A 25,553-nucleotide genomic window follows, 5' to 3' on the forward strand; every position below is an offset into this window, starting at 1 on the left:
AGAAAGCTGAGTGCCAAAGAATTGATGCTTTTGGACTGTGGTGTTGGACAAGACTCTTGAGAGTCCCTTGGACTGCAAGGAGATCCAACCAGTCCATTCTGAAGGAGATCAGTCCTGGATGTTCATTGGAAGGACTAATGCTGAAGCTGAAACTCCGATACTTTGGCCACCTCATGCGAAGAGTTGACTCATTGGAAAAGACTCTGATGCTGGGAGGGATTAGGGGCAGGAGGAGAAGGGGACGGCAGAGGATGAGATGGCTGGATGGCATCACCGACTCAATGGACATGAGTTTGTGTGAACTCCGGGGGTTGGTGAGGGACAGGGAGGCCTGGCGTGCTGCGATTCTTGGGGTCGCAAAGAGTCGGACACGACTGAGCGACTGAACTGAACTGAAATAGACATTCACCACATGGAGGTGGTATTATCTTCTATTACGCGTAAGAATACACGGCTACTTGCAACGTGACCTCGCTGTCTGCAAATGGCATTTGTGAAATTCTAAGGGGGGGAAAAACTTTATTCACGCATTAAAACAGAGCTAAATGAAACTTCCGAACTTTGAATATAAAATTAACCTTATCAGTTAAATACAGATTTTAAATGTGCACGTTTAATTTCGTTGCTTTTTCTTTTCTTTTCTTTTTTCTGTTCTTCGAACCCGCGACAAGCGGGATCTTAGCTCCCGGACGCGGGCCCCCTGCAGGGGGAAGCTCCCACTCTTAACCATTGGACCGCCGGGAAGTCCCTAACTTCGTTGCCTTAATCTCAATCACTTTAAAATTTAATTTTAATTATTTTCAAATTAAATGAACAAATGGTCAGCCTCCTGGCCGTTCAGACCTTGAGCAAAAGCGTCGACTCTTTCAGTTAGTGCCAGTCCATGTCTACCCGGAACCTGCCCTCCTGCAAAAGTTTCTGTAGGGACTCAGTCTTTAGGTGCGCCGCCTTTGCCCCACCCATCACGGTATTGTTGGGCATTTTTATTGGCTATAGAGCTCTGGTTTCGTTGCTCTGATTGGTTATCGGCGTGCCGTCGCGAGGCAGTTTCCTGGGATACGCCGCAGGCCAGGGGAGGCCTAGGGGAGGTTGTGAGGTTCCCTGAGCAGGAATCCGGCCGGGGCGCGCACCGGGTCTCCTGGACTTGGTTCGTGAGCGCCATGGCCAGCGTCCACGAGAGCCTCTACTTCAACCCCATGATGACCAATGGGGTGGTGCATGCCAACGTATTCGGTATCAAGGACTGGGTGACGCCGTATAAGATCGCGGTGCTAGTGTTGCTGAACGAGATGGGCCGCACGGGCGAGGGCGCCGTTAGCCTCATGGAGCGGCGAAGGCTCAACCAGCTGCTCCTGCCGCTGCTGCAGGTGAGGGTCTCCGGTTCATCCAGCAAACCCTTACTGTGCACCGGTCTGTGATGGGACAACTCCCTGGGGGCTGGGGGCACGGGGGTTTATCGGATACTCTCTCTGCCCTTTTGGACCGCGAAAAATATAGTTATTACCACCAGCTAACACTTAGTACTACCAGCTAACACTTAGCACTTACGATGGACCAGGCACTTTACATGCATTTTTCTGGGCAGGTTTATATATGACTCCAGCATTTATTAGCTGAGTGACGGGGGAAAGAGTTATTTTCGCAGATCCTCCGTCTTATGTAGAATGAGGCTACATGTAGGCTTGAGCGTTGGAGACACAGGTACCCTAGAGGTACCTGTTAGAGACGCTGTACCGTAGAGGACCGTAATAAGTGGTAACAATGACAAAAAAGTAACAGCCAACATTGATCACTTACTGTGTACTAAGCACTTGATGGGCTTCCCTGGTGGCTCAGACGGTAAAGAATCTTCCCACAATGCGGGAGACCCGGGTTCAATCTCTGAGTTAGAAAGATCCCCCCTGGAGAAGGGAATGGCAAGAACTCATTCCAGTATTTTTGCCTGGAGAATTCCAAGGACAGAAGAACCTGGCGGCCTATAGTCCATTGGTTCGCAAAGAGTCGGACACGACTGAGCAACTAACACAAGCACTTTACAAGCTTTATCTCCCTTTGCAGACTCAGATTGTAACTCTACTGCTTACCTGCTGTGCGACTTGGGCAAGTTCCATAACGTGTTTGGGTCTTTGCTTTTGCTCTGTAAAATGGAAAACAATGAGAGGAACTGTCATGTGATGGCTGTGTTAAGTTAGAAAATCCATGAGAACATTTTACAGTGTTTGCTAAATCACTTCAGTCGTGTCCGACTCTGTGCGACCGCACTGACGGCAGCCCACCAGGCTCTGCCGTCCCTCGGATTCTCCAGGCAAGAACACAGGAGTGGGTTGTCATTTCCTTCTCCTTTACAGTGTTTGGCACATAATAAATGCTCCATCAATTTTAGCTATTTTCATTTTAATCTCATGCACTTTCCCTTAGATCAGTTGTGGTTCTTCCATTTATTCGGGTGATTATATGAGGGACATCTCTCTCCCCTACTAGACTGTAACCTCCATAAGGGCATTACTTTGTCCTGTTCTTTCTCACCTTGTATCCCCAAAGCCTAGTACACTATAGTTTATAACAAGCTTTTTTTCAATTAAGAATTTTTTAAAAATGTGGACTGTTTTTTTAAGTCTTTGTTGAATTCGTTACAATATTGCTTCTGTTTTATGTTTTGATTTTTTTGGCTGCAAGGCATGTGGGACTGACCAGAGATCAAACCCACACCCCCTGCATTGGAAGGCAGTCTTAACCACTGGCCCACCAGGGAAGTCCTTATAAAGGGCTTTTTTTAATCCATCACCCTCTTTGGGGCAGGGGGAGGAGTACTGAGGACACAGATTAAGTGACTTGCCCAATTAGTTAGATAAAAGTAGCAGGGTCTCTAGAACTTGCAGCTCCCAGTCCTGTCTCCATTACTGTTATAAGTTTAGAGCCCAAAAAACTAAAGTCTGTCACTGTTTCCATTGTTTCCCCATCTATTTGCCATGAAGTGATGGGACCAGACGCCATGATCTTAGTTTTCTGAATGTTGAGTTTTAAGCCAACTTTTTCACTCTCCTCTTTCACTTTCCTCAAGAGGCTCTTTAGTTCTTCTTCACTTTCTGCCATAAGGGTGGTGTTGTCTGAATATCTGAGATTATTGATATTTCTGCCGGCAGTCTTGATTCCAGCTTGTGCTTCATCCAGCCTGGCATTTTAATCAACATGTAACATCTAGCTAAGTTCCAGCCTTTATTATTTGCTTATTGTTTGACTTTAAAAATTAGCTGATTTTTAACTACTCAACTAATACACAAGGATTCATTGTAAAACTTTAAATGATACTAAAGTTGATAGAGTGGAAGTTTATGGTTCTTTTGTAGGCCTTCTAATCCTGTTTCCTCTCAGAGATTATCAGGGTTCATATTCCTTCATTCAGCTATTAACATTTACTGAGTAACAGTTCAGAATGGATCTTTCTAGACCTTTTGCTATGTATATGTGTATATAGATAGGTTGATGCAGATGATTATAAGTATGTATACTTATATCCTTTTTGTTTAATTCTGCTTTTTTTTTGTTTGTTCATTTTACATAAGTGCTACTTCTATGCTACAGCTTGTTCCTTTCACTTAGTAGGTCTTGGAGATCATTCCATGTCAGCATATTTGAGTAGATTTACCTCATCCTTTGTAATGGCTGCATTGTATTCCACAGTGAGAAAAGAAACATAATTTAACTCATACTTTAAAAAAATTAAGCAGTATTCTTTTTTTTGCCATACTTTAAGGCATCTAGGATCTTAGTTCTCACATCAGGGATTGAACCCATGCCCCCTGCAGTGGAAGCCAGAGTCTTAACCACTGGACTGCCAGGGAAGTCCTTAATGCATACTTTTAATTAATGTTAAAATTTATAGATTATAACTGTGCTATTTATTGATGGCCTTATAGATTCTTGAGTTTTTCTTCATTTCAAACGCATGGGGAACATACCTTTCCCAGAAGCGGGCTTGCTGGGTTATCCACAACTGAAAGTGACATATGTACTATCAACTTACCCTCCAAAAGTATTCAGTGTTCAGTTGTAAACCTCAGCTAGGTTGAAATCTTCCTGATAGCTGAGGTCACATACTCTCTGTCTCTAATGATACCTTTTATGAACTTGGGTAGATAATATGACTGCCTACCTTCCAGTGTTTTGGAGGATCAAATGAGATTATGTTTCTGAAAAATAGGACCCGTGTGTTAGTATATGTTCTCCAGGGTACAGAACAATTTGAATTATTTTACTTAATCGTTGCCACAAACATGGGACGTTATTGTTATCTCCATCTTACTGATGAAGGGCCCAGGGAGGCAACACCTTTGCTACAATTACCAAACTGAGAAAGAAAGAACCTCAGACTACAGATTCTATGCCTTTTTTTTTTCCATTTTAAGTCATTCCTCCAACTAAGAGAGAATGCGTGCAAATGTGAAATATTGCTGTAGTGTTTTATGCAGATAGGTTTTTTTTTTTTCCTGCTTCCTGGTTTGAGATTTCATGTTTGGAATAACTTTAAAACAGAAAGGTTGGATAGGGGAGGGAGAGGGATAAATTGGGAGATTAGGATTGACGTATACATATTACTGTACATAAAATAGATAACTAATAAGGATGTACTGTATAGCACGGAAAACTACTCAATACTCTGTAATGGCCTATATGGGAAAAGAATCTAAAAAAGAGTGGATATGTGTATATATGTGTATATATACATATGATTCACATTGCTGTACACCTGAAACTCACACAACATTGAAAATCAACTACATTCCAATTTAAAAAAAGAAAGCAGAGAGGTTGATAAATGAACTCATGTATGCAGCTGTTTATCAATCTCCAGCTCTTTAAAATTTTTCTGTAACCTTTCACTCTCTCCTTTACCCAGGGCCCAGATATTACACTGTCTAAACTTTACAAATTAATTGAAGAATCTTGTCCTCAGCTGGCAAACTCAGTGCAGATCAGGTAAGCTCCATTTTCTTCTGTATATATGAAAAGATGTCAAAGTAGATGGAAATTAGAAAATGGCACATGGTGATTATTTCCTTAAAAAAAAGATATCTTTGTTATTCTAGCTTGTTTTCCTAAGTACCTTAATTTGATTTTTTAAAAAATGGATAGCATTAAACATACTGCTTCAAAATTTATTATTTTGTATGGATCTACTTTGTTCCTTTTAGTTGTTGCAGAGAATTTCATTTTTATTGGCTGATACGCTACTTTGAGAAATTTTATAATCAAGAAAACATCAGCAATGATACTTTTCAGAATATGGGGGTGACATTTTGGATTTTCAAATAGATTCATTTTTGGTGATTGTGGAATATGAAATGTGGGAAGATATTCAAAGGGCCTTCCTAAAATCCTTACCTCATTTTTCTTGTTCAGAATCAAACTGATGGCTGAAGGCGAATTGAAGGATATGGAACAATTTTTTGATGACCTTTCAGATTCTTTTTCTGGAACTGAACCAGAGGTTCACAAAACAAGTGTAGTAGGTATGAAATTCTTCTAAGGAGAGCAGAGAATATTTTCACTGAAGTGAATGGCTCTCTGAGTCACATCTGTTGTTAACTCTGCTATAATCTGAGCACAGGCAGTGGGGATGTTGGACATGTTTTATCCATTGCCTTGCCATTTTGATCTGTGTTTAAATAACTGTCTCATGGAAAAGCATCTTCTGTTTTGTCTACTGTCATCAGAGTATTAGACTGATTGTGGAGCCTTTCACGGTTTCTCAGCTGTTTCCCACAGTCCTCTGCTCACTTGTACACATTGCACAACTAAGTCAGGGTCACCAGCTAAGGTTTTATGACGAGAGTAAGAGTAGATTATTGTTACAGTTTATAAGTCTAGGGTATACATGAAGTTTCCTGATGCTTTTCTGTTAGCTTTATAGCCATGCTCCATCCACCTGACTTTTCTTTCCTGGTAGTTTTTATGTTATTTACCATCAGTTATTTGTTGATCTTCCATGTGCCAGGCTCTGGACTTGAAGAGAGACTGGAACCTTTCTCTTAAGGCAGATTACATTCTTGTGGTTGTGGGGAGAAGGGCGGGCAGATAGTAAAAAGTAAACAAATACAATAACTTCTGATAGTTGTAACAGTCATGAGAGGATACATTGGCTGGATAAAAAGTGGAGTGTGGGTGGGAGGACTGAGCTTTTAATATAAAGAGAAAATCAGCTTCAAAGGTGATGAAAGAACATTCTCTGTGGAGGAAACAACAACTGCAGGTATCTTTTTTTCAATTATTTTGAAGGAAGAATTGCAACAAATAGTCATTGACTTGGAGTCGCCCAGTTTTTGAGTTAATGCCGTTGCCTGGTCTGTGTCTTGTTTTGCAGGCTTATTTCTGCGTCACATGATCTTGGCCTACAGTAAGCTGTCTTTCAGTCAAGTGTTTAAACTGTACACTGCCCTTCAGCAGTACTTCCAGAATGGTGAGAAAAAGACCCTGGAAGATGCTGATATGGAACTGGCGAGCAGAGAGGAGGGCGAAAGGAAAATGGAAAAAGAAGAACTTGACGTATCTATAAGGTAACTTGGGTTTCTCCAGCGTGAATCCCTTTCCTGTGAAATAGCGTCATTACAGGCACAGTAAATCCTCATTCATCCAGAGTTTCTGCATTGGCTGTCATCTTTCTGTCCCTCCAGATCCAGGAAGTGGACCTTTACAGGCTGCATCGGTTAGTTTCTTCCCCTCTAACTTCTGATTGGGAGGCACTGATGGGAAATCCAGAGGGTCGAGGAGAGTAAGGTCAGAGTGTTGATTCACTGGTTCCCTCCCTTCGAGGTCACGGTGGACTGGGTGTAGGGTCACCGCCTCCATCAGGTGGCCTGCTCTGCAGACCTCAAGGGTCTGGTTACTGGGAAGGTTTCCCAGGTTCCCTCCCTTCAAGGTCACGGTGGACTGGGTGTAGGGTCACCACCTCCATCAGGTGGCCTGCTCTGCAGACCTCAAGGGTCTGGTTACTGGGAAGGTTTCCCAGGCCTGGTGCGAAAGGTGCCCCACTGTTCCCAGCCCTGGGGACTGTATTACTCACTATGGCTTCTCCATCCCCTGCCACTGTTTCTGAAAGTGGTCCTTTATTAAACTTATCTCATGTTACCCTATTTGAATATGCCATTTGTTTTCTGCTGGGATCCTGAGCGGTAGTTTAGTGTTCATTATATCACAGTGAATTAACAATTGATTAATTCTGTGAAAACTTATAGAGTGCCTCCTAAGGTTTAAGCCCTGGGGATGTGGTGGCACTGTTCAGCTAGTTGTTCAAGCCCAAAGCCTAGGTGTGTCCCTGGGTCCTTCCCGTCCTTCACCCCAACAGCCAGTCCTTCTGCATATCCAGCCAGAACTTCCTCCACAGTATGTTTGGAATCAGTTCACTTCTCTCCATCGCCACTGCTTCCCCGATGGTCTCAGTACCTGGTCTCTTTCCTGGATGACTGCTCCAGCCTCCTGGCTGCTTTCCCTGCCTTCATTCTTATCTCCTTACTCTCAGTTTTTCCTGAAACATCCAAGGAAACCATCACGGATGTAAATCATACCACATGTTCTTATGCCCCAAACCCTCCTTGACTGTCCATGGAATTCAGACAGAAATTGGAGTTACTGTGGCCCTGGTACCTGTCTGATCTGGTCCCTGTCATCTTCCTTACCTCTTTATCCTGCCTCTCCCTTCACTGTCAGAGTCTAACAGCTCTGGCTTGATTTCAGTTTCTTGAATACGCCCAGCCAAGCTCTGCCTCGGGGTGCCTGGTGTACTCTCCCTGGCTTCTCACCTCCCTCCCTTCCTTTCACCATTGGGCTCCCGTGACCTCACACAGGCCTTCCCTGACTACGTGTATGAAGTAACCTCCATCCTAAGTACTTCCATCTTCTTTCTTTCCTTCATAGCTCTCCTCAGTAAGCAACCTTTTGCATTTATTTACTTACTCATTTATATTTGCCTTTGTACTCCATCAAGAGTTAAGACCCTCCTTCTCTGTTATATGTCATCTCCTTTTCCTCAGAGCTTGGCTTGCGGTGTCTGAATATGTGTTGGACGAATGAGAATCAGAACATGTCGTCCAATGAGACATGTCCAGTGAGAGAATCAGAACATGTCGTCCAATGCCCGCACTGGTAACTGGCCCCATAAAACACTTCGTGTTGACTCCCTTCCCTTTGCTGTTTCACATCCCCTCTCCCCAGCTGTTACCTGGGATCACCTCCCAAATAGACCACTTGTGTTTGGAGGGAAAAACGTGTGTGTGTGCGTGTGTGTGTGTGATCTCAGGGAGCCCACGGTCTGGGGAGGAAGACTGACATGGAAACAGATAATGACAAGTAACGGTGTGTTCAGAGCTCTGAGAGAAGCAAGCCCCCACCTGCCCTGTATAGACTGGTCAACCCCCTTGGGGGCTGGCAGGTATAGCCAGAGAATATTTCCCTGCAGTTCCTAGGAGTGGCCTTTGTATGGTTATATGATTTGCTCAGCACACACTGGGAACAAGAAAATTATAGTACCAGTGAGTACTTGCAAAAACTCAGACTTGCTCACAATGCTTCTTGTGGAGTGGAAAGGCTGAACCTTATAGAATTGAGTCTGGCTCTGGAGTCAGACCCCTGGATTTGAATTCTGGCTCTTCCACTCCCTACCTTGGGCAGGTCACCTTCTCTGTACCTCAAATTTCTAACCTGCAAAATGGGGCTTATGTGACCGCCTCAGAGGATTGTTGTGAGAATTAAATGATAAATCTGTATAAAGTGTTTAGAACTGTGCCTGGTATATAGTAAACATTGGACAAATGTATGCTATTCTTTTTGAAATTTCTCTTTTAAGAAGCTTCCAGAAAACAATATGATCTCTGTCCTAGCTACTTTATATGCTTTTAAAGTAGAAGAATGTCAGTTCTTCAGAAATGTTAAAATTCAGACTTTTTTAATTAGGTTTGACTTTCTCCTAAATTAATCTGATTTACTTAGGTCTAATTACATTGTTTTGATCCTGTTCTAAGAATTCATTTGTGTGTAATGTAACAGTATGTCTGATGTTAAGGTGTATGGTTTCAGAAAATGGTATGCATTCAGTAAACTGAATTTCATCACTGAAATAGAAGAAATGTATTTAAATGTTATTCTAGGGAGTTCCTTGGTGGTCCAGTTGTTAGTACTCGGCGCAGTCACTGGTTGGGAAACTAAAGATCCCACAAGCTGCACGGTGTGGCCAAAAAAAAAAAAAGTCCCATTACAGAAGAACGTGCAGACTTGACATTTAGCTTCAGCTTTTCATTTGCTTATTGTTGTTACGGGGCAGCATTTGTTTCCTGCAATAATAGAGGAGGCTTATAGGGTTACACCGTGTGGGTTTGTAGCGGAGACTATTAGTCGCTGGAACAACATCTTCTCTGTGCTCCAAAAAGGACCTAACAGAAGTCCTTTAAAAAAAAAAAAATTATTCATTCATTTATTTTTGGCTGTGCTGGGTCTTCAGTGCTACATGGACTTTCTCTAGTTGCAGAGAGTAGGGAGTGGGGTGGGTGGGGAGGGCCACTCACTTGTTGCTATTCATGGGCTTCTCATAGCAGCGGCTTCTTTTGTTGCAGAGCACAGACTTCAGGGCCCAGGGGCTTCAGTAGTTATGGCTCCCGGGCTCTAGAGCACAGGCTCAGTAGTTGTGATGCGCAGGCTTAATTGCTCTGTGTATGTGGGATCTTCCTGGACCAGGGATCAAACCCATGTGTCCTGCATTGGCAGGTGGATTTTTTTTTTTTTTTCAACTGCTGTTGCTCAAGCAGCTGTGCTCAGACAAAACAAAAACAACCCAAATGATTGAGGTTAGAGAGAATACAAAAGAACGATGCTGAGAGCTGGGGTGGGGAGGAGGCACATTCTTCTCAGATTAGGGCCACCTGTGCACCCTGCCTTCTGCTGTCTGTGGAGTTTGCTTCCTCCTGCTGGGCTGTGGCTTGCGGGTCTAAAATCCATTCTCCACTGGGCGCCGGCAGCTGCAACCACTGCTGTCCGTTGACGAGGCTCGCCTGTTGCCCTACCGAGGAGGTGCAGGATGGAGCCTCAGTACCATGGGTCCGCCCCGTGCTGCTGGTTGTAGAGCTATAGTTTGATCTCATCTTTGATCTGACTCACAAGGTTCATGGACAGCAGGATTCCCACCAGCTGCGGGATGGCCAGGCCCAGTGCCACACCACCAAGTACGAAGAGGTTGCTGTGTATCCAGTTGACCAATCTGTCAATACAGCCATGGGTGTAGATGACTTGACTAGCTTCCGAGTAGTCAAAGGTCTGCATACCTTGGCCACACATGGTGTTGATCACTGCCTGGTTAGGGGTAGCAAGCAATAGGAGTAATGCACAGAACAGTGCTCACGCCTGGGGTTGTCTTCTGAACAGTTGAAGTACATGTTCAGGGACCAGTCCTTATAGGAAATCCCTCCACAGTACTTGAACTCCTTCTGGCCAAAAATCTATGAGGTTCTGAAGGTCCAAGTCATCTCGGTAGTGCACAATGGCATTATTGATAATCTCACTCACTTTGCCCTGCACCTTGTCTGAGAAGACGAAGCCCAGGACCCCAGCTGCCAGCTGTAGCAGGAACACAATGGTGGGACAGAGGGAGAGCGTCTGCAGGAGGCAGATGTTCTCGCAGAGAGATCATCTGATGCAGCCGCAGAAGGTGAGCAGGAACCTGAGGATGCCCACCAGGATCAGCAGGATGGCCAGGTCCATGGCCAGGCAGGCCAGCGCTGCCTCTGGGGGAGTAGCTGTTTGTCTGCTCTGGTGCTGACTAAATGGGGTACCTGGGGTGGGGGGGGCACTCCCAGAACTGTCCTCCTCCCCTGGTGGGGGACTCTTCAGTGTGGCTAAAGGTTACAGGGAGCAGTACTGCCCTCCCACGGGGAGAACACGAAGGGCCCAGAAGGGTCTGTGGCCTTTAATTTGAGGAACTAACAACTTAAGAGCCTTTATTCCCAGACTTGAGAGAGGAGGAACCATCTTCACTCCAGAAAAGAATTAGAATGGCATTAGGCCCACTGGCTTTTGCTGATTCTATTTCCTGGACATTTCGTGTAGAGGAATAGGAATGGAGGTTGAGTTTCTCTGGAACAGAGCGAAGGGAGGGCTGAAGCCTCTGGTTAGTCTTTGCACCCAGAAGCCTACCTTCTTCCCTAGACACACTCTAAGCCTAAAATGCAGGTGGATCTCAGAAGAAGAGCTCGGGGAAATCCAGGTGAACTGGCTTGGGTGGCCAGGCAGAGTAAACCTCCAGGATTTGGCTAGAGGGTGGCTGCCCTATTAGCTCTATAGCTTCTGTGGGGAGGAGGGCTGAAGGGCCAGGGGTGAAAGAGGCAGAGGAGAAAGGGGCTGGCAGGCTGATTCTTTACCACTGAGCCACCAGGGAAGCCCCAAAAGTCCCTTTTAACTAACAAAAATTTCTAACAAAAGTAGAAAGTCTTTGGTGTTTCTTCACTTGTCAATGATTTAATACAAATCTCCCAACTTCATTAATTTATTCGACAAATGCTTATTCAGTGCTTCTGGTGGGCCAGGTACTGTGTTAGGTGCTGCACTGTCTTCATGGAGGAGAAAGTCCCCGTCCTCGTGGAGTTTACATGGGGAGGGTGAGAGGGGAGTTGAGAGGTAACTGCATTAACAGGTAATGTAACTTCAGGGTATTGCAGGAAAGGAATACCTAGGGCTCGAGGATACAGAGTAACTGTGGAGTGCTGTCAGGAAAGGGCCCTTTAAGACTGGGGGCTTGCTGACAGAGGAACCAGCCCTGAGAAGAGTTGTCAGAGCATATGCAGACTCACAGCTCTCAAGACAGGACAGACTGACATACCGGAGGGACAGAAGGAGGACAGTGTGGCCTGAGCACGTGAGGTCAGGAGGAGGGGCCAGGTCACCCCTCTGGTCACATACCTCCAAGCGTTCAGGTCCTCATGGCCTTCTTGGGTGTTTTGAAACTGTTCCCTGTCTCAGTCCTTCCCCTCCCCTGCTTTTGTTTTGTCTCTACCCTGCTCAGGAATCTCCAGAGACAGAGTCTCCCGGCCTGGTATCTGAGGTGTTCCCCAGTTGACCTTTCTGACCTCAATTTCTGTTCCTCAACTTGGGTCCTTTACCCCAGCCATCCAGCTCTGCTCGTATCCCTCCAACAGGCCGGGCATTTTCCCATTCTGTCTTATTTTCCTTTCCTAGAATGCCTTCTTCCATCCTCATCATTTCTCCACTCCTTCCCCACTTTTAAAGTCCTCATCACTCCAAGTGGAGTGGTTTCTCCCATTTCTAATGCAGAGATAATATACATTCATTCATTCATTCATTCATATTGCTTACTGCCATCACGTCACATGGGCTGGACTTAGCCTTCACTAAGACCGTGAGCCCATTAAGACATTGTATTTTCAGGGACCTAGACTTGTGTTTTATGTGTGCCCCGGCTCCATTTGTTGATTGTTTAATCCTGTTGTATTTTTTAAATTTCAGTTATAGTGGGTGATTTAAGCACTTTAGAGGAGTTCCCAGAGTCCTTTTGAAAATCAGATGAATGCAATGCACTATCCTCGCATTAAAAATGTGTATTTTGCATGCAGTTTTACAAGGTTCATGGGCTCCTAAATCCCTTCATAGGCCCAGGTTAAATGTCTTTGATATACAGCCACTTGTAAGTCTAAAATTCTGTCTCAGCTGGTAACTGGATTCATAAACAAATTTATTTGTGTCCTTTTCCTAAATGAATAACACCCTTCCTAAACTGAATACCTTTGTGGCCTGTTAAGAGTTACTTTCTCTGGCATGTATTTGAGGCCCTGAGGAAGCACAGGAGGAGTCAGTAAAAGGATGGTTTGGGCGGTGGTATTATCACTTGCTTTTCCCAACCTTGTTCACGTTGGCCACTGTTGCCACCATGGGAAAAAGTGAAAAGTGAAAGTGAAGTCGCTCAGTCATGTTCAAGGCCAAACTTGATCTTCATTTATAGTAAATCTATTTGCCTTTATTTGTAGCTTTTTGCTTTGTGTGATTTTGGTTCTATTTTATTAACTTTTATTGTTCTTGTGTCCTTTATTAACTACCTCAAATCTTTTTTGGGGGAAAGGGTTAAGTAAATAAAGCATCTGGTGACGGTGAGCATCATGGACCTTAAGAGGAGGGTAGGCCGGGAGCAGTGTATCCCATTTCATCCAGATCCTCATTGGCCTCTAGCCTTTTTGTGTACTGCCGTTATTTATTTCAGGACTTGGGCTTACTTTCTTTGAGGGATATGTTAAGAGAAAAAGGCATCTTATTGCCCAGACACTTCACTCTTTTTCTGTTTGAGAACTTGGCCTATGAATTTTCTTTCCACTTCCCTCTAGGTCACTGTTGTTTCAGTGATCTTTGTTGTACCGGGTCGGGGCTGGTCCTGGGCATCTCTGATACCTGCAGAATCTGATACACTTGCTGCCTTGTGAAACCAAGAGAATATTAGAGCAGCTTTTCCCAGAGTATTTTCTATGGGGTGCTAGCCCTTCTTGATAGATGTGAGGAAAGAATTCCTTGTTGAGATGAATTTGGTAAATGATGCATTAAACAAAAGTGAATAAAGTGTCTCTCTATTGGATTTATTTAATGTGTGACTTGAATCTCCAAGGAGGAGAGCGTATACAGCTGTCCCCAAGTGATTTAAGCTCAGCAGCAATTTTTTTTCTTTTAGAATACCCATTTCCATATTGTTTGCATGAAACAGTTTGAGAACTGCTGTATTAGATAGAGTGCTTATAGAAATATTGTTGAGTAAACATTAATTTTTATATCTATTATAATCCTGTATTGAGAAGGCATTTCTTCAGAATCATGTGGCAAAAGCGTACTATTCATACCCTGTTCTCAAAAATAAGACTGTGCATGCATAGATTTCTCAAGTTTAGATTTTTATCAGTATATATCTTGTTTATTTGTTCTGTATAATCTCAGCTTCTAGGCAAATGGTTATTTCTTAGATGAATCCTCTTGTTCTTGAGTACAGCACCGTCTTATATCTGTAGTGAAGTGTGCAAAACTATTCATTTATCTCCCAAACTCTGAGTGCCCATTGTGCGCCTGGGCACGGACTGGGTGTTCATATACGAATATATGAACAGCCAGTGTGGTGGTGCTAGATGCTATGACCCGTGTTTCTGCGAGACAGTGGGAGCTCAAATGAGAGATGTCAGGAGAGATTCTTGGAGGATATGGCACTTCAGGTATTCTTGAATGATAGGTGGTGCAACAGTCCAACAGTAGATAGAAGAATGGGCCTTGCAGGTCAAGGAAATGGCGGGTGTGCATCTTGGCATGATAGGAAATTGTAAGGAGTTCATCAGGGCTGGGGTGTAGATGAGAAGGCAGGAGAGAGAGGTAGGACCACTCAGGAAGCATTGCATCTGCCCTGCTAAGCAATGTGGGCTTTATTCTGGAAGGCAGTGGGATTCCCCAGAGGGGCTTTAAGTCAGGGATGATACACTTGCAGCACCCGGGATCCTAGTTTCCTGACCAGGGATCCAACCAGCATCCCTTGCATTGGAAGCAGAGTCTTAACCACTGGACCACCAGGGAAGTCCCTAGACTTGCATTTTAGAAAGATCATGCTGGAGGCTGTATAGAGTTGAGATCTGCTTATTAAATCATGTAAATTTTATCAGGACATTCAGCATCATTCCTAAGAAGAGAGAATTAATTTTAAAAGTTTTTAAGCTTTTCTGATGAAGAATCTATTTGACTTTGTAAGCATTACCATTTTCACTATTGTGTAATTCTTTATTGTTTTTACTTAATTTTTTTCCAGAGAAGAAGAGGTATCTTGCAGTGGGCCTCTGTCCCAAAAACAAGCAGAATTTTTTCTTTCTCAACAGGTAAGTTGGTTCTGTGGTTTGTCATATATATTTTTTTTTAATTCTGTGACATTATTTGTTGTTGCTGTTCCATTGCTCAGTCGTGTCCGATTCTTTGTGACCCCATGGACTGCAGCACACCAGGCTTCCCTGTCCTTCACCGTCTCTTGTCATGACATATGTTTGTTATGTGAGTAGGTTTATTAGTAAAGCGGCATTATTCTTACTCTTGGTCCTTTTTTCTTCACTAACAATGCAACTGTAGCTATATGTCCCTCCCTATTTTGTATGTGATTTTATTTCTCTATTAGAGTCGTAATGCATGTTCATTTAGTAATGGTGTGTGACTAACACAGCCCCAAAACGTGATTTGGAGGACTTACTACCCTTCTCCCAACTTTTCATCAAGGACATTTTCAAACAGAAATAAAATTGAAAAGCCTTGTACAGCGAATACCCACATACCCATCATCTGGGTCCTACAATTAATATTTAGCTCTGTTTATCATATATCTACCCTTCTAGTCACCATTTCATCTAATTTTTTTGATACATTTCAAGTTGCAAACACCAATACACTTTAGCCCAGACATTTCTTACTGGTGTTTTTGAACCTACTTTAGAATTTTTTTTTTTGGTAATACAAGCTGAACGTTTTTCTTTCATGTTTTCAGCAAAGAATTTTGATTTTTGCTCTATTTTTAAGTTTCCTCTAATTTTATTATTAATTTTCTTTCTACTAAAAGATGTAATGTTTAGATCTAGATGCAGATAATAGAGTCACCCCTACAAAAAAACCCATCTTGACAATTGGTTACCTGTAGAGGAGAAAGCTGGACCCTCACCTCATCTTTGCACCTCAGTACTTTACAGGTAGATTAAAGGCTTCACTGTAAACATTTAAAGTTATAATTAGACTAGAAAGAACTCCATATTAACTTTTAACTGATCTCTGGATGGGGAACTTTCTAAACATAAAAACTGTGGAAGAAAACATGTAGGAGATCATTTGATTTTTTTCAGCATAAAAATGAAAAATGTCTGCATGTTAGTACATGTTCTGACAAAATTAAAAGTCAAACAACAAAATGGGAAAAGGATTTGCAATACATATGACAAAGGATTGATACTTTTGCTTTAAAAATGGTGTTTTCAAAGACCAGTTGATGATGAGACAAATGTATAATATATTATAAAATGAAAAGGGCAGATAGTAAAATGATATATTCTAATTTTGTTAAAAAAGTGTGCATGCTGCTGCTGCTGCTAAGTTGCTTCAGTCGTGTCCGACTCTGTGACCCCATACACGGCAACCCATCAGTGTATATGTATAAGTACATACACACACAAACACACATACATATACCCACACACAGAAAAAAGACTGGAATAAGATACACTGACATAAAAATGGTGTTATTTCTGGATGGAGGAGTAACAGATGATTTTCTGTGTGCTTTTCTGTTTTCTTCTGTATGCTTTTTCATATTTTTGGAATCTTCTGTAATGCTACAATGAATTAAAATGGAGTTAGAAGTTATTGTTAATCAAAGAAAAATTTGTCTAGGTAAAATTGAAGTGTCTATAACCCAGTTAAGTACTAATCATTAATTTAGAAGTAGTTCTCTATGTATTTTATATAATCGTTGCTGGTAGCATCCATATGAAACAGATAACCAGGAGAAGGGCAAGTGTGTGCTGTAAGGCTCTTTGCCAGACTATGAATACATACTTCTGCCTTGAAGGCACTTACAGTCTTGGGGTGGGGTCAGCTAGCACTTGTAATATAATTTAATAAGTACTGCAGGAAGAGTTAGTGCAGGGGCTTATAGGACCATGTAGGTACTTATGGGAGAAGCAGGTGGCTGAAATCTAAACTGGGCCCTGAAGGGTGAGCAGGTGTTTGCATGGAAGAGTATGTGGGTGGGGTTGGTGGTTGCGAGACGTAATTCCAGGAAGAGGAAACAGTGTTCTGCAAGGTCAAGAGGAGAGTGTAGGAGCTTTCTTGGTGGGTCAGTGGTAAAGAATCTGCCTGCCAATGCAGGAGACACAGGTTTGATCCCTAGTCCAGGATGATCCCACATGGTGAGGAGCAACTCGGCCCTGCGCCATAACCATTGAGCCTGTGCTCTAGAGACTGGGAGCCATAACTACTAAGCTCATGTGCTGCAACTACTGAAGCCCAAATGCCCTAGAACCTGCACTTAGTGACAAGAGAGGCCACTGGAATGAGAAGCTGCGCACCGCAACTAGAGAGTAGCTCCCACTTGCTGCAACTAGAGAAAAGCCCGCACAGCAACGAAGACCCAGCACAGCCAAAAATAAATAAATGAATAAAATTGTTAAAAAAAAAAAAAAGAGGAAAGTGTAGGTGCAGAAAAGAAAGTAATCAGATGATGCTATTTAGTATATGGGTCCATATGTTTATTGGTCATTTCTTTCTACTGAGAGTTGTCATTTTTAACTTTCAGGCTTCTTTGTTGAAGAATGATGAGACCAAAGCCCTCACTCCAGCTTCTTTGCAGAAAGAATTGAACAACTTGTTGAAATTTAATCCTGATTTTGCTGAAGCGGTGAGCCTCTTCCAGAATCTGTTCCTAAATTAGAAAGCAGGGACAAGACTGTTGAATAGTTGAGTAAATGTGGATTGGCCCGCTGACCTGGGTTCTTGGCAAGAAATCCTGCGGTTGGCACGTAATTGACTTAGCCTAGGCTCCTCCCCCACCCCAGGGGCCCAGGAGGGATTTCTTCAATCTATTGATGTTCTCTTTCATTCATCATCTCTGATGTTGTGAATTATGGACAGGGGATGAAGGAGATGACAGACTGATTTTTTTAAAGTTTGAGGCCCCAAAATTCTTTTCTCCTCTTTTGTAAATGTTTTTGTTGTTGTTCTTGTATATATTTAAGTTAAAATAATTCTATTCCTTATTGAATTTTTATCCTGAGAACTTTCTTAATAGCACCTGGGTTTTGCCATCTGACTTTATTCACATGTAGAAATACATCTGCTTTCCTCCTTAGTAACTGGAATCTGCCTGCTGAAGGGAGTTTTAATTCAGTGAACCAAACAAAATGAAAATAGTGTCAAAATAGAAGATAATTAACTTCTAAAACTAATAAACTAGTAAAAGTCTCACTGGGTTTTAACTTGGACATTTAGAAAAATTGGTTTTTATATTTGTATGAATTCAGGTTTTAAGACCTTTTTTTTTTATACTGACACAATTCCTTAATATCTAAGCTAGGTGATTCCCCCTCCATCCTCATGTATAATCCATGGATCCTAATATAACCAGTGGATGAATATTTAGGACAAAACTCTGACACCCATGCTGGTGGAATTCCCTTTATTTTGTTTGGGGACACATTCTGAGGGAGAAACCACCTACTGTACCTTAAGTCTATTTTATTCTGCCTGTGGGGAAAAGATTAAGCTAAACTGTGACTTAGGAGGGTAGGGGATACGTGGATGTCTACAGCCAGTGGACCTCTCTGAGTTAATCTAACACAAGAGGAACAGAACATTTAAAATATGTTGAATGTTCCTCCTTTCAGCACTACCTCAGCTACTTAAACAACCTCCGAGTTCAAGATGTTTTCAGTTCAACACACAGCCTCCTTCATTATTTTGACCGCCTGATTCTTACTGGAGCCGAAAGCAAGAGTAATGGGGAAGAGGGCTATGGCCGGAGCTTGAGATACGCGGCTCTAAACCTGGCTGCCCTGCACTGCCGCTTTGGTCACTAGTAAGTGTATAAACTTTTGTCCATGTAGAAATTGAAGAAACTATCTCTCAAATGTTAATTGAGATGTGTTTTTAAAAATAGGCTGTATTTGACTTAAAGAATGAACTTAATGGTTACCAGAGGGGAAGGGTGGGGGGTAGGGATAGTTAGGGGGTCTGGGATTGACATGCACACATTGTCTGGGATTGACATGCACACACTGTTTTTATATTTAAAATAGATAACCAGCAAGGACCTGCTGTGTAGCAAAGGAACTCTGCTCAATATTACATAATAATCTAAATGGGAAAATAATTTGAAAAAGAATAGATACATGTATTTAATAGATATATAACCAAATCACTTTGCTGTACACCTGAAACTAACACAGCATTGTTAATCAACTATACACCAATATAAAATAAAAAGTTTAAAAAAGATGCTGTATATTTTTTAAAAAGGAGGAGGAGGGGGAAGAAAAGAGAAAAAGAGATTGTTCAACCTGACCTTGTCAATAACTTGCAAAGAAGGAAGCTTTTTCCACTGAACAGAAGATAATGAAAGAGTCTGCCCCCTGGAGTCACAATTTAGCATTACCGTCTAAGTGCTTGGCCTCTTGCTTTACTTCTAAGAACAATGGGCACTGAATTAAAAGGAAATTAGGTCATTAGGCCAGAAATTCCCAACAGGATTTTTCAGAGGAAATAATGGATATGTAAAAGTTATTTTCAGTATTTCAAAAAGCCAAAAGGAAGCTGTGCCTTTATTTGACAAAAGACTATGTGGCTTGCCGAAAGTCACATGTTTGTGGTTTTGGTTGGCATTCGGGGGCTCAGTGAGGTGACACTGACTTATGCCATTATTAAGGTATGCCTATGATTTTAATAAATAAAAATAGGGAATTGATCAGTTATTTTACTAATATTTAGTACATAGAATTAACAGGATAGTCTTGCAAAATATGGAATCTATTTTGAAAATAATGAAATAACGTGAATAATGGTGAAAAGGTAGGAAATTACTGATAGTCTCTCTGCCTCCCTATGGCTTTTTCCCGTTTAAGAAAAATTGGTTTCTGTCACAGGCATCTTTGAGTAGAGACTAGAGTGTATTTCTAAAAGTGTAGTGTCCAAAGTTCAAGAACTGAGACTTCTGCACCTTGCTCTATGGCCCAGGCAACAATAAGGAAATTCTATTAACTTCTGATTGTCACATTTTTCAAAGGGACATAGACAAGCTGGAGCTTGCCTGGGGTACAGTCTCACTGGAGGCATTCAAAGCCATGCCATATGAAGAGTGTGGGAAGGATGTGAGAATGTTTAGCCTGGGAAAGAAACAGTTTAACCAAGCGTGTATTTGACATCTTTCTGTAGTGAAGGTCGTGTGAAAAGGACTTAGATTGATCAAGGGTATGACTACTAGAGGAGATTGAGAGCTGATAAGTGCCAGTTAAAGGGCAAAACATTTTTGCTGTTTATGAGGAGGAGATTTCTTTGTATAGAACCTTCTGAGAAAGGTGTCAGCAGAGTGCTCAGGTGTGCAGCGGGGGTGACATTCAGCGAATTCAAGCCTCATATTGATACTTGAGCCAAAAAATGTTTAAGGCTACTCTGAACTCCATGATTTTGTGAGATTCCATATTCTAAGAGTCAACTTCTTTTTGTCTGCCCAGCTTTAGTAACCTCTTTGATCACAGCCTTTCATGTTTTATGTACTCGTAATAAATAGCAACAGCATTTAAATATTTGCCAATAACTTGTTTCTGTGTTACACACAGCTTGCCCTCGCATTTGGAAGTTTGTATGTAGTCTGGTAGATACAAATAATAAGTCTGTTGATGTATAGAATTTTTCTGTGTTTGCAATATTATCAATGGATAGGCAGCTAACTGTATGGAATCAATTACTAGTTAATTTCTGATTTACTCAACTCCAGGCTTCTTTATTTTTAGTCCTGGAGCTATGAGACTATATAATTACCCCTGAGCTAATAGGATTGTGGTAATTTCTTTCTTTTTTTTTTAAATTTTTTAATTTTATTTTTAAACTTTACATAATTGTATTAGTTTTGCCAAATATCAAAATGAATCCGCCACAGGTATACATGTGTTCCCCATCCTGAACCCTCCTCCTTCCTCCCTCCCCTGGTAATTTCTTAAAAATCTATGTACTAGGCCTTGTTCTAGGTGCTAAGGATACAGCAGTGAAAAAAAGAGGAAAAAAAAATGCTCTGTTCTCATGGAACTTCCAATGGGAAAAGTAAATAATAAACACTAAATTTATCAGGTAGTGATAGATCAGGATAAGGGATTAAAGAGCGATGGTGAGTGCTATTGTTTTCATAAGTAACACTCTTCTTCCAGATAATTGCACTGGTCTTAATCTTCAATTTGTAAAATTTCTGTTTAAATATTAAGGCCCTTCCTAACCTGTGTTAATATTTGAATAGAGATTTAAATAAAGGATTTGAGGGCGTGAGAAATCTGTGTGTGTATTTGGAGAAAGAGTATTCATATCGCCTAGGACAGCAAGTACAAAGGCCCTGAGGCAGGATTTACTTGGCATGTTTGAGGAGGAACAAAAGGTGTGGTCAGGGTGACATCAGTAAGGGGGGAATAGAAGAGAATGAGGTCATAGAAGTGGCAGGGGTCAGAGCATTTAGGGTCCTGTAGGCCCAAGGAAGGACACTGGCTTTTACTCTGAATGACATAGGAAGCTGTTGTTAGAGGCTACAGATCTTTCTGCTCTGGCATTTTGCAAACAGTGTGACAGCCAGCATGTTTCAAATATTTCAACCAGTTTGCTTCTTGCTCTTTAATGAAAATTTTTATCAGAGGCATTTCTGATTAGCAGCAATGCAAAACCATTGGTTCTTCAAGGATTTGCCAGAAACTTTGAAGTTTCTGTGTTGGTAATCTACTTTTTCTTCCTCTCTGGGAAGAATAATCTTTCTTTAGTCCTGTTTTAGCATCCTATCTGTACAATTCTCCCAGAAGACTTTTTCTAAACACAACATAACTTATTTGGTCATCAGATGTTCAGCAAAGTTAAATTGACTGGCATTTATAAGGGGCCTCTGTGTGAAGATATACTTCCTGCCTTCAAATAGCTTATTTTCTGGGGCATCTTAGCATTAAAAGGGATTTAAAAGAAATATAAAATAGGTAAAAATGTTTCTTTATCCAAATAGGTAGTATTGAGGAAGAATTCAGCTCTCCCTGTTAAAATTAATAAAATTAATATTGCTCTTATTGAAAGAAAATTTTGCATATAATTTTCCCTACATAAGTGATACCCATAGAATTTCTGATTCTATTTTGAGATCTCAGTGACCCAGCATTTACAGAACTTCTGTGACTTGCCACTGGCAAACTCCAAGTTTAAGACATCTCTGGTGCCCCCTGCAGGTTAAAGAAATAAAACTAACATTAAATAGAGGGTGATATACAATAGTATTAATATTTAATTAAGCACTGCAAGCAGATACCATTTCTATGGACTTTTTCAGAAGTGAAGGCTCAGTGGGGCCAAGAATAGTTAGTTGACTGAATTTTCACAAAAGTTGCAAGGCTGGGGGAGACACCCCAGATAGAGAGGAACCACATGAGTAGAAAAAAGAAATCTCAGAAGTGAAAATCTTCCAAATACTTTTCAAAACTAGTTTTGAAAAAAATTATAGAAGTATAAAATGCCATAGTTCACAAAATTTTTCAAATAATGCTGAAAGGAAGGTGATGAGAAGTAAAATCTTACATCCTCTCCTTGTCCCTCCTCTCAGCAGGGGGGGTGTGTGTGTGTGTGTGTGTGTGTGTGCACGCACGCACGCACTTAGTCACTCAATTATGTCCAACTCTTGCAACCCTATGGACTGTAGCACCCCAGGCTCCTCTGTCCATGGGATTTCCCAGGCAAGAATACTGGAGCAGGTTGCCATTTTCTTCTCCATTGGATCTTCCCAACTCAGATTGAACCTGTGTCTCTTGCATCTCCTGCATTGGCAGGAGGATTCTTTTAATGCTAAGCCACCCAGGAAGCCCTTAGCATTAGACAACTAAAAAAAAAAATCTTAGGAGCTGAGATAGGGAAAAACCAGTACTTCAGGTCCCTTTTAGTAGAACTCCACCTTAGAAGGGACATGTTCTGTATCTCTGTTGTTAGTTTCTTTTGCTACGGGGATGGGGGTGTCTCTGAGGAGGAAGCCCACGGTTTCAACTTCCAACCCAGAGGCCTGCACGCTGGTGAATTACCATACAGATGACTTCCTGTTACCGTTGCTTGCACATGTTTGCGGTTGTTAATGAGTTATTAATGTTCATTCTGTCGTTAGTCAACAGGCAGAGCTTGCCCTGCAGGAGGCAATTAGGATTGCCCAGGAGTCCAACGATCACGTGTGTCTCCAGCATTGCTTGGTGAGGCCACCCTTCTGCCTTGGAAGTTCTGCCCGTGGGTTGGGTTGTTGGCCTCTGAAAGGCCCCATATGAATTAGGTTGTTTTGCAGTTGGAAGGTCCTCAGTGGTGATGGGAAACTAGTTAGATGGTCAGGGGGATTCAGGAAAGACAACCCAACTGTATTTATCTTTTTAAATTCTTGACGTCCATTTTGTTTGGGGGCATTTCTTGTCTACAAATTTAAATGCAGTTTGCCACGCAAAACTGTTGCACCAGACACTGGCATGAAGGAAATGTGTTTGCAGCACCTGGTAATTGGATAAGAGCTTGTGCTGTTAAAGCGTCATCACCACGCACATCATCAAACAAGCCCAGTTCGGCAACCACCTGAGAATTTTACTTTCTCACTTCCAAGCCTTCCAGGGGCCTCGTGTCTTTTTTTTCTGGAACATTTGCCATTCATGGCTCTCAGAGGTGAAGAAGATAAATGGCTTGTTTATTTCAGTCTGATGGTTTTAATGTGTTGGATGGGTTTCATTTCAGTTCATAATTTGTGAAAGTGTGTTTTAGAGGGCTTATTTTGTCCCTTGTTAATTTGTTCTTACAACCATGCTGATGCTTTCAGTAGAGCATTAGCCATTATCATTGTTTTGATACATTTTGATGACTTCTTTTGCCAGAGCTGGCTTTACGTGCTGGGACAGAAGAGATCCGATAGCTATGTTCTGCTGGAACATTCTGTGAAGAAAGCTGTTCATTTTGGGTTACCAGTAAGGCTCATCTTTCTCTGAGATTGTTTAAACAATTGGGGTGGTTTTATTCTTGGTAGTTTCATGTGACCTTAATTATTAATCAAACCACTAAGTTCTTTGAATAGGTTTCTCTCTCCTCCTCTTATCCTAATAACATCCCTGAAAGTTCCATTTATCAATTTGATGAGATCTTTGTGTAGTGTATTGATCAGCACTAAACTTCCACGTCTTTATTTGGAAAATGTTTAAGAAAGACTTATTTTTAAACCAGTGACCGGCAAACTCTATAGCCTACGGGCCAAACCTGGCTCACTGCCTGCTCCTGTATGGCCCTCAAGCTAAGGATGGGTTTTACATTTTTAAATAGTTGGGGGAAAAAAACAAAGAAGAATATGTGGCATAGACCAAATGTGGCCTGCAAACCCTAAATTATTTATTCTCTGGCCCTTTATGGAACAAATTTACTGATCCTTGTTTTAAGTAATAAACAAAGCCACGAACCAGTAAACCTGTATTCCCCAATGACAGATACTGAGGGGCATTGAAAGGGCACAAGTCCTACACATGAAGTAGTAATGACTGTAGAATCTAGATTACTATTGCTCAAAGAACCTTATTCTGTCTCAAAAAAAAAACAAAAACAAATGATAGACTTTGTAAGCACAATTTTTGTTATGGATTTAAGTGGACTTGTTTTTAGTTGAGCTTTCATCCTTGAAAATTATACCAGAAGTTAATGAAGAGATAATTATGCTCCTAATAGGCATTGTTTCCTTAATCTCCTACTATATAATGTACCGAGCACTGTTTGACATATACTATTTCATTTTAATCCTTAAAATAAGTCTGCATGATAGGTTTGATGCCCATTTTACAGATAGGCTTGTCTAAGAAGCTGAGTGACTGGCCCTAGGTCACACAGTCAGCAACAGAGGCAGTATTTAAGTCCAGAGCTATCTAGCTTCAGAGCTGGTCCTTCTCACTGTACCATTAGCTTCTCTTCCATCCTCTAGTTTTTCAGGAACATTTCTCATATGGGTCAGGGTCAGGCTGCAGGTACTTTCTTTATAAATAGTGATGTCTTTATGCACATGTTGAAATATCCCAGCTTTCTGAAGAGCAAAACAAATTCTGTCGTGTCATCTCGATCTTGAGTTGTGCATTTGTCTGTCTCCTTAGTACCTCGCCTCCCTAGGAATACAGTCCCTGGTTCAGCAGAGAGCTTTTGCTGGGAAGACGGCAAACAAACTTATGGATGCCCTAAAGGACTCGGACCTCCTGCACTGGAAGCACAGTCTGTCAGAGCTCATCGATATCAGCATTGCCCAGAAGACAGCCATCTGGAGACTCTATGGCCGTAGGTGCGTCTTCAAGCCCGCCATCAGGGCTGCGAGGACACAAGTCCTCTTACAGATGAGCGGAAGCCAGCAGACTGGTGCTCTGAGGGCCAAATGGATGGAGGTTGTTTGTGCAGGGGGTTAAAGAAAGTGCTTTAAAGTTTTAAAATATTTTCTACTTTGCACACAGACTTTGCAAAGGTTTTTCCTATGCCCATTTTTTTTTTTTAATCTACTTCTTTTTAAAATTAATTAAGTAATTATTTATTTTTGGCTTCACTGGGTCTTCGTTGCTGTGTGCGGGCTTTCTCTAGTTGCCGCAGGCAGGCCCACTGTCTAGTTGCGGTGCACAGGCTTCTCATTGCAGTGGCTTCTCCTGTTGTGCAGCTCTCGTTCTCAGGTGGGCTTCAGTAGTTGTGGCTCAAGGACTCTAGAACTCATGCTCTGTAGTTGTGGTCCACAGGCTTAGTTGCCCTGAGGCATG

At 41.9% G+C, this 25,553-nt stretch overlaps 1 protein-coding gene and 1 pseudogene across 1 annotated transcript in view; one reads left to right on the top strand and one right to left on the bottom strand.

The window, feature by feature from the left end:
- The first annotated feature begins 938 nt into the window (after positions 1–938).
- ANAPC5 (anaphase promoting complex subunit 5) overlaps positions 939–25,553 on the top strand; it is a 35,628-nt gene continuing 11,013 nt past the window's right edge. Inside the window, exons 1-10 of the mRNA XM_055550079.1 lie at positions 939–1,367; positions 4,898–4,977; positions 5,401–5,510; positions 6,362–6,554; positions 14,819–14,885; positions 17,336–17,437; positions 18,423–18,613; positions 22,919–23,000; positions 23,661–23,750; positions 24,912–25,093. Coding sequence (XP_055406054.1) covers positions 1,161–1,367; positions 4,898–4,977; positions 5,401–5,510; positions 6,362–6,554; positions 14,819–14,885; positions 17,336–17,437; positions 18,423–18,613; positions 22,919–23,000; positions 23,661–23,750; positions 24,912–25,093 — 1,304 coding nt within the window. The 5' untranslated portion in view covers positions 939–1,160. The remainder of the gene's footprint in view (positions 1,368–4,897; positions 4,978–5,400; positions 5,511–6,361; positions 6,555–14,818; positions 14,886–17,335; positions 17,438–18,422; positions 18,614–22,918; positions 23,001–23,660; positions 23,751–24,911; positions 25,094–25,553) is intronic.
- LOC129630277 (tetraspanin-33-like) lies at positions 10,072–12,228 on the bottom strand (annotated as a pseudogene).

Source organism: Bubalus kerabau, chromosome 16, assembly GCF_029407905.1.
Source record: "Bubalus kerabau isolate K-KA32 ecotype Philippines breed swamp buffalo chromosome 16, PCC_UOA_SB_1v2, whole genome shotgun sequence".
Lineage (NCBI taxonomy): Eukaryota > Metazoa > Chordata > Mammalia > Artiodactyla > Bovidae > Bubalus > Bubalus kerabau.